The sequence below is a fragment of the Herpailurus yagouaroundi genome, unplaced genomic scaffold (assembly GCF_014898765.1).
Source record: "Herpailurus yagouaroundi ecotype Mexico unplaced genomic scaffold, PumYag 139, whole genome shotgun sequence".
NCBI classification, from domain to species: domain Eukaryota; kingdom Metazoa; phylum Chordata; class Mammalia; order Carnivora; family Felidae; genus Herpailurus; species Herpailurus yagouaroundi.
In genome coordinates, this window is record NW_024412394.1 from 82305105 (window position 1) to 82314786 (window position 9682).

The 9682-nt window shown below is 38.7% G+C and overlaps 1 protein-coding gene across 6 annotated transcripts in view; it reads left to right on the forward strand.

Annotated features, from left to right (window-relative positions):
* Positions 1-9682, forward strand: part of NCOA7 (nuclear receptor coactivator 7) — a 169995-nt gene that overhangs the window by 75667 nt on the left and 84646 nt on the right. For all 6 annotated transcript variants that reach the window (XM_040474561.1, XM_040474560.1, XM_040474562.1 and 3 more), the window contains one exon: positions 8245-8465. In XM_040474561.1, the coding sequence (XP_040330495.1) occupies positions 8245-8465 (221 nt within the window). The remainder of the gene's footprint in view (positions 1-8244; positions 8466-9682) is intronic.

The following is a 9682-nucleotide window of genomic DNA, read 5'->3' on the forward strand; positions in this document are numbered from 1 at the left end:
TTTCCTTTCCTTTCCTTTCCTTTCCTTTCCTTTCCTTTCCTTTCCTTTCCTTTCCCTTTCTTTCTTTTTTCTTTCTTTTCTTTCTTTCTTTCCTTTTATTTATTTTTGAGAGAGAGAGCATGAGCAGGGCAGGGGCAGAGAGAAAGAGAGAGAGAGAGAATCCCAAGCAGGCTTTGCCCTGTCAGTGTGGAGCCCAACGTAGGGGCTCAAAACCACAAAACTACAAACTGTGAGACCATGACCTGTGACAAAATCAAGGGTAGGACACTTAACCAACTGGAACCACTCAGCCACCCCCATGGACTTCTTTCAATAAATATGTACAGTACTGTAAGTGTATTTTCTCTTCCTTATGATTTTCTTAATAACATTTTCTTTTCTCTATTGTAAGAATACAGTATATAATACATATAACATATAAAATATGTTAATTGACTGTTTATGTTATCAGTAAGGCTTCCAGTCAATAGTAGGCTATTAACAGTTAGGTTTTGGGGGATTCAAAAGTTGTATGTGGATTTTTGGCTGTGTGGGGGTCAGTGGCCCTAACCCTTGTGTTGTCAAGGGTCAACTGTATTTTGGAGGGTGGGCAAAATGGGTGAAAGTGGTACAGACTTCCAGTCATAAAATAAATAAATCCTGGGATGTAATCTACAGTATGGTAACTATAGTTAATAGTACTGTATTGCATATTTGAAAGTTGTTAAGAGAGTACATCTTAAAAGTTCTAATCACAAGAAACAATTTTGTAATGATGTGACGGATGTTACATCAATGAGGTGACGGATGTTAACTAGACTTATTGTGGTAATCATTTCACAGCATATACTAATATCGAATCATTATGTTGTTTACCTGAAACTAATATGTTTATGTCAATTGTATCTGGAAAAAAAAAATAGGCAGGGCAGTCCCATTTGGTTTTGGAGGTCAGAACTTGGACCTGACCTGCTTGAATACTTCTAGTGATGGGGAACACTACTTTATGAAGCAGCCAGTTCCATTATTGGATTGCTTGGTTAGAAAGTTATACTGAATTAACCTTTATTCCTGTATGGCTTCCTTTTCTTCATTAATTCTCTGGAGTTCACACACCAAATCTCATTCCCTCTTAAGCTGTAACTGAATGAAATGAGACACTAAGGTGTGTGCTCAAAGAAAATAAAACCAAAACAAAACAAAATTTTTTTTAAAAAAGCAAAAAGACAACTATACTGCCCTTATGGTTTTTTTGAACCTTTTTTTTTAATATTCTTTTTATGTGAATGGTTCATATACAGTGATTTCACATATCAGTGGTTCTAACTTGGCCTCTGGACTTTCCCAGGACAGAAGCTGCAGTGGAAGGAAAATGCACTCAGGTGTGAGGGAGCACAGAGGAGTGCAGAGTCTTGGGAAGGTTCAGCTTGGATTTAAAAGGATTTTTTATTTTAAATATTTATTTCTTTTTGAGAGACGGAGAGAGACAGAGCACAAGTGGGGTAGGGGCAGAGACAGAAGGAGACACAGAATCCGAAGCAGGCTCCAGGCTCTGAGGTGTCAGCACAGAGCCCGACACGAGGCTCGAACTCACAAACTGAGATCGTGACCTGAGTCGAAGTCGGACGCTTAACCAACTGAGCCACCCAGACGCCCCTAAAAGATTTTTTTAACCTCAAAACTGCTTTAGCACATTTCTTAATCTCAGCTAAATGTAAACTGTAGGAGTCAGACCAAAGCTTGAAAATCATGTCATCAGCCTCTTGCTTTTGTTTTACTTTAGAAGAGTGCTAGAGGGTTGATCATGTTTTCAAAGAAGGTCATAGCAGATTACATGGAGAGCCAAGCCCAGAATTGAAATCTTTCCTTCCTGCAAGCATGTTCTTGGCCCACCAGATTGCCAGGCACTTCTCCCTCAAATAGTTCATAGAATTTCCAAAATCCAGTGAATTTTATTTTAAAGTCAAGATATACATAGGTGCCTTAGCATTGTAGGAGTGGACTGGGGAGGCCCTGAGGTTATTGACTGACATCTGGCTTTGTGAATTCCTGGTTTACCAGTTAACTGTGCCCTGTGACCTTGGGAAATGGCCCTAAGTTTCCATAGCCTTCCTTTTCTTCTGTGTAACAGGGAGATAAGATTGCCTGCCTCGTTGGGCTTTTGTGAGGCTGGGATGATATTTATAAAGTACATAGCATGGTGTCTCGTTCATTAGTCAACTCAGTAGTAGTTTCTGTTAGAAAAACCTCTTTCAAACTTTCTGTAATAATCTTCTTTAAAAAGTAAAACGATTTTTAAAATTTGGCAGTATGGGTTAAACTATTCTTATCATAGGGAAGAGACTTCAAAAACTAAATACTTAAAAAATATATTTTTCTGACCATTATACACAGTGTAAAATCCAAAAGGTACAAACAGAACACAATGAAAAGTAATTTTTCTTACTCTCTTTCCCCCCAGCCACTAACTCTTGCCAGAAACTCACTTTACTGTTGTTTTGTGTGTACCCTTGTTGACATACCCTATGCATATACCAAATTATTATTATTAGTTATTATTAATTATTATTACATAATTACATAATAATAATTATTAATATCTAAATATTAAATGATTTCTATCTTCACTCTTTCCTTAGTCTAATAGGGCTGACTGTTGAATCAGTAGTTGTAAGTCAGTACTATCCAATACTTTCTGTGATGATAGAAATGTTCTATATGTTTGTCACTCACTACAGTACCCACTAGTCTGTTAAGCTCTTGAAATGTGGCTCTTGCAACTAGAGAACTGAATTTTAAATTTTTATTTAATTTTAATTGAACTAATAATCACAAGTGGCTGGCTCATAGTTACCATATTGGACAATGCAGTGCTAGATATTTATGTCTATGGCACTTACCACAGAAGCACATGGACCTGGAACTGTGGAATTAGGGAAAGAGTCAGATAGAACTAATTTAATATTAATTAAAGAACTCTATAGTTTAATACACTTTAGTTAGTTATTTTTAAAGTTTATTTATTTTGAGAGGGAGAGAGCACTCACAAGAGAGAGAGCAAGGAAGTGAGAGAGTGTAGGGGAGAGAGAGAGAGAGAGAGACAGAGAGAGTATCTTAAGCAGGCTCCACACTGTTAGCGCAGAGCCCAAAATGGGGGCTTGAACACACGAATCACGAAATCATGACCTGAGCTGAAACCAAGAGTCAGACGCTTAACCCACTGAGCCACCTGGGTGCCCCTATAGCTTAATACATTTTAAATTATATGTGGCTAATGTATTTTCTTTTCTTTTTTTTTTAATTTTTCTTTTAATGTTTATTTTTGGTTTTGAGAGAGAGACAGAGAGAGAGAGAGACAGAACATGAGTAGGGGAGTAGCAGAGAGAGAAGGAGACACAGCATCTGAAAGAGGCTCTAGGCTCTGAGCTGTCAGTACAGAGCCTGACAGTGGGGCCTGAACCCATGAACCGTGAGATCATGACCTGAGCCGAATTCAGATGCCTAACTGACTGAGCCACTCAGGAGCCCCTGTATTTTGTTTTTAAATCAAGTGAGATTAATAAGGAGATGTGAGTTTACTTTTGACAACATGCTGCTAATTAAGAAGACTGTGAAATGGCATGTTCGTAGGAAAGCAGATCTCAACCAAATCAGAATGTATTCAAGTTTGTTCATCCATTCAAGAAATACTTACTGAGCACCTAATGTGTACCATGGAGAGGACCTGGGAGTTTGGCATTTTAACAAAACCTAGACACATCCCTGCCCTTGTGAAGCTTCCACTCTGGTGCTAAAGAAAGCCCTCTCTCATCATTCCATGCCTTTTTGTTTCATTCCACTGGATGTGGGCAAGTGACAGAGGAGCCCTGCAGAGACAAAGCAAGGAACTTGCTCAAGGCCCTGCCTCTGATTGTTACCAGAACCCTGAGCTTACTTCCTTTAGTAAAGGAAAATGCTTCAGAGGAAAACAGTTTTTTAATCCAGCTACTAAAAATGCTTTCTTTAGCAATATCACCTTGTTTATTTCTTAAGTCTGCTAACTCTGGGTTGGGTGCTAGCAGGGAAAAGTGAGGTGTGCATATGCCCTACAGGTGCACACAATTTTAATAAAAAAAAAAAAAGCCAAGAGATTCCAGAATAAGTCCTTTAATATTCCTTTAAGGATAAGGAAGGTACAAAGAAGAGGTCAGGGTCAAGACAGCGGAGCCATACTGCCTCATTCTTCTGCCCTCGGGGAAGGTGTGATTTCTCCAGCTTCTGGATTTGCTGTTATCTCTCCCAAACAGTGGTTGCTTCTTAGTGGTAACATTTCATTTAAGTTTTATTCTTTTTTACCTTTCTGCATTTTTAATATTTTTGAATATGAACAAGTATAATTTTTACAATAAAACAAAGAATAATTATCTTGTCAAAAATAGTCCAGAGAGATGATGAAAACCTGAAATGATTTAGTGGGAGCGGAGATCAAGAAGAGAAGATGAATTTGAGAAGGAAAGATTTAGGAAACAGAATTGACAGGGCTTGGTTTTAGTAGTGGGAGGAGACTGAGTAGTAAAATTTGTTTTATGTGGGGCACCTGGGTGGCTCAGTCACTTAACCATCTGACTTCAGCTCAGGTCATGATCTCACGGTTTGTGGGTTCAAGCCCTGCGTGGGGCTCTGTGCTGACAGCTCAGAGCCTGGCACCTGCTTCAGATTCTGTGTCTCCCTCTCTGTCTGCCCCTCCCCCACTCACGCTCTGTATCTCTCTCAAAAATAAACATTAAAAAATTTTTGTTTTATGTAATTATGATCTCTTAAAAGAAAAATAAATGCAGCATAACAAAATAAAAGTGGGGTTTTGGACTCATATTCACAGCCATCAAATTTAAATATGTCTCATTGTTTACAGTCATTCATATGCTTAAGATGATTTGCCAAGTGCGGCTCTAGGGTGGCTCAGTGGGCTAGGTATCCAACTCTTGATCTCAGCTCAGGCCATGATCTCTTGGTTCCTGGGGCTGAAGCCCCACAGCAGCTCGGAGCCTGCTTCAGATTCTCTCTCTCTGCCCCTACCCACCTTGCGTGCATGCACTCTCTCTCAAAATAAATAAATAAGCAAACATTTTTTTTAGAAACCCCACAAATCTTTAAAAAAATAAAAGATGATTTGCTAAGTATTTTTTTTGGTCCACAAAATGAACAACTGTACATTTGGTGTCATTAGAAAAAGCTTCATTTATGTTCTTGTGTAACCTTTTGTTTTCAGTTTAATTTAGTGATAACAAAACCCTATTGTGAGCATGTCTTACCATGATAGATATTGACCTGCAAAACAACAGAGAAGGCCTAAACAGGAACGTTGGAAGAGTATTAACTGTACCACAGACATCGGATGGCAGTTTTTCCCTCTTAGGCACGGGGTTAAAAATGTACTTCCATGCTTTGAAGAAAGAATTTACAGTGGGCTTCCCAAACTCACATCCGATTTCCAGTTACAAGATCAGAATGTTCTAACCATGTTGATAAACTCCAGAGAAATAAATTCTCATGAGTACTCTAATCAAAACAAAAGATGTAGCTGATTGTAAAACTGGTGAAGTATTAAATTGTATTCTGTTTTCTGTTAAACAAGTTTGGTATTGCTGTTTCCTAGCATTTTTTCTTTAAACAATTACTTTTGGCTATATGTGTTGACATTAATGGTCTGTGCAGAAAAGGGGCAAATGAATAAAACAGTGTATCCCATTTTGTTATTTCCACGTGTGAAAATCAGTCTCTAATGAGATGTCCCCAAAGAGTGCTGCTGTTCATCAAAATATGTGCCCTAGATCTGAGTGAGTTTAATTATCATGGGGACTGTGAAATGAGGACGTTTACATCAACCTAAAGTGGAAAAATCCAGAAGAGGAACAAGCAACATATCTCAGGCTGTGTAGAATTAATTTTTAACACCTCTTTTCTCTCCTCCTGGAAGGAATGATTTTTGGAAGTGTCAGTAAGGTTCATCTCAAGCATGTTTTTGAGAAGCCAGTGTATCAGAAGAAGATGAGCCCATTCATAGCCAGCTTTTTGGATACAGAGATCAGCTCTTTGCATAGACCTCCCTAAGCAAAGTGCTAATCTCTTCATGATGTCTAGGTTACTGCATACGAATTTCAGCCTCACATATAATAATCTTGATCGAGAGAGAAATTGTTTTATTAGGAACATTATCTGACTCAACATTGTGAAGAACTACTGGCTCTTACCAGAAAAAAAAAATTTAGAATCTGAAGTTAGAAAATAAAAACATGTCTACTGAATAGAACTCCTTTTTATGAATCTCCAGTTTGGTTTTGTTTGTGGTTTGGTTTAACAAGTAAACATAAGAAGATAGCTAAACTAAGAGATGGGGAGTATGTTCATCTATGATTTTTGCCCAGCTGTCCTTTCTCCTAGGCCATATGCTTATTTATTAGCCAGCTAGAGTCTAAGGACGTGACTGCTTGCTAAGTGTTCAATGAATTACAGCCTAGTTGAAATATTTTGTTGGAATATGAGAGTTTACCTCAAAAGCTGAATGTATTATGTATCTTACCATGCTTAGTTCTCATGTCATTATGTGATGATGTGAGGGGATATTTTACTATTTCTGTTTGTTTATTTGTGTTGCATGTTGACACATATTCTCTCAATCGGACCCAATTAAATAGCGAGGCCTCAGTGAGGGACCTCTCCAAACTGTTAAGTGGATTTGTTCGATGTCACAAAGCAAAGAAGCATAAAATCTAACCTTAGTCCCTGTATTATTCCTGCGGGAATTTCATTTTTCTCCCAAAACATTTCTTTATCCTTGCCCAACATTGAATTGTATAAATGCTCCAGAGAGCAAAGGAAATAGACATGTATGTGTCAAAGATAGTGACTGTGTGTAAAGAGAAAGGGAGCAAAAAGAGTCCTAATTTAAAATATTTACACTTGGGGCGCCTGGGTGGCGCAGTCGGTTAAGCGTCTGACTTCAGCCAGGTCACGGTCCGTGAGTTCGAGCCCCGCGTCGGGCTCTGGGCTGATGGCTCAGAGCCTGGAGCCTGTTTCCGATTCTGTGTCTCCCTCTCTCTCTGCTCCCTCCCCCGTTCATGCTCTGTCTCTCTCTGTCCCAAAAATAAATAAACGTTGAAAAAAAAATTAAAAAAAAAATAAATAAATAAAATGTTTACACTGGAGCAGACTGCCATGTGTAGTAGAGGCCAGGACCCTTGTTCTTTATATTCTGGTAAGGTAAAAACATTCTTCAGAAGGCCTGGTAAGTACAGAGTGACACATCAGTTAATTACAGTGATACCTCAGTTGGAAAATATTTTGAGTTATTGGATCTCAGCAAATTATGATAAACTTCATCTCTTACACATCTTTGAGTTAGTAAGGAATTGAAAACATCAAATATGTTAACTAATGTATCAGTCAGCTCTGATATTAGTAATGATAATGATAACTATATATATTGTCATTATGGCATTTTCTGTCTCTGGAAATGCAGCTCTCTCTTCGGTACCACTAGCATCTATGTATAAAGGAAAAGAATTGCTCGGACCTGAGCCAGCTTGCCAAAGTTCTACACTCAGTGTGTGAGTCAGTTATAAAGGATTTATTCTTACAAATGTGTTTGCCCATCAGTCCAAAGGTACCATTGAAAACCTGAAACTCTCTCTATTTATTTTTGTAATTAAAAAAAGTTTTTTTAATGTTTATTTATTTTGGGGGGAAAGAGAGAGACAGAGCATGAATTGGGGGAGGGTCAAAGAGAGAGGGAAACACAGAAGCCAAAGCAGACTCCAGGCTCCAAGCTGTCAGCACAGAGCCCAACACAGGGCTCAGGCGCATGGACCCTGAGATCATGACCTGAGCCGAAGTTGGACCCTCAATCGACTGAGCCACCCAGGGGGCCTGTCTCTCTCTTTTTTTAATGTAACACTTCAAACATGGCAGCTGTATATTTTGATTTTAAAAAATGTTCAACATTTAGAATCTAGTCTTCCCCCAGGCCTGGAGGATTTCCTAATAATTTTCTGAGATGTAAGTACTGAGGATATAAGATTGAGGAAATACTCCAGGACTTCATGTAATAAGAATTTTTAAGTGATTAGAAAAGAAGACAGTAAGAGGAAAATGTGATTAACAGAAATATAAAGTGTTTTCTATATCAGTTAAGTAGTTTTTCAAAGCCCAACAGAATGAAACTAATATAATTTCTCCTAGAAAAGCATTTCTTCCTTCAGTGTTTTTCCTTTTTTCCCTCATTCCTAGATTGAAAAAGAAAAAACAGGCCAAACAAAATGCAGAGACAGCCTCAGCTATTGCCACAAGGACCCACACTGGAAAAGAGGATGTGAAAGCAGTCATTTTAGAACAAGACAAATGCAACATTGCTGTGGAAGAGGAATATATTACTGATGAGAAAAAAAAGAGAAAAAATAATCAGTTAAAGGAGATCAGGCGTACAGAACTGAAGAGATATTATAGTACTGGTGAGTATTGGTGGCAATCTGGTAGTATTTTCATTTTATTTCATTATTTTATTTTATTTTTAAAATTTTAATGTTTATTTATTTTTGAAAGAGATGGAGACAGAATGCAAGTGGTTAGGGGCAGGGAGAGAGGGAGACACAGAATCCGAAGCAGCCTCCAGGCTCTGAGCTGTCAGCACAGAGCCCAACAGGGGGCTGGAACTCACGAGCTGTGAGATCATGACCTGAGCCGAAGTCGGACGCTCAACCGACTGAGCCACCCAGGTGCCCCAGTATTTTCATTTTAAAAGTCTGTCATAGTTTTTAAAAGAATATTGATAGGGGCGCCTGGGTGGCTCAGTCGGTTGGGCATTCGACTTCAGCTCAGGTCATATTCTCGTGGTTCATGGTTTGAACCCCACATCTGGCTCTGTGCTGACAGCCCAGAGCCTGGAGCCTGCTTCGGATTCTCTCTCTCTCTCTTTCTCTCTCTCTCTGCCCCTCCCCCGCTCACGCTCTGTCTCTCTCTCTCTCTCTCAAAAATAAATAAACATTAAAAAAATTGTTTTTTAAATAAAAGAATATTGACATATAACTGATGATTGTCATCATAATAATAACAATAACAGTTTATTGAGAGCTACAAGGTGCCGTTCACCCTTGTTTTATATACATAATCTTGGGTAAAGGATGACAGTGGCATAATGTTGGTGTGTCTCATTTAACTTTGGGTTCCCAGCTTCCAGCACCTAGTGTGCCCTAATAAGTGTCTATCTAATGGCTGGTCACTTACCTTGTATGGGAAATGCTTTTCTTAAGGTATATAGACATATCCTTAAATGTGTTGCTAGACATGCCTGTACTATGTGGCATCAGCTGGGCAATAGAAAATGGTGGAGACGTGGTCTAGCATCCATCAGTTTAAAAAAAAAAAAAAAAAAAAAAGACCATGACTTAGTTTTAGTTGAGGGGATATTTTTTTTAAGTAACCTATGCCCAGTGTGGGGCTTGAATTCATGACCCCGAGATCAAGACTTGCATGCTTCACCAGCTGAGCCAAACAGGCACCTTTAGTTAAGGGGAATGTTAAAATGAGTCTGCAGTATTATAGAGTTTCTCAGAATATTCATTGCATCTGAAACTGCGTCAACAAAAGTAGCATAGCCAGCGTAATGGAGGTGATAATCCCACTTTAGCGTGATGGAGGTGATAATCCCGTTTTAGCGTGATGGAGGTGA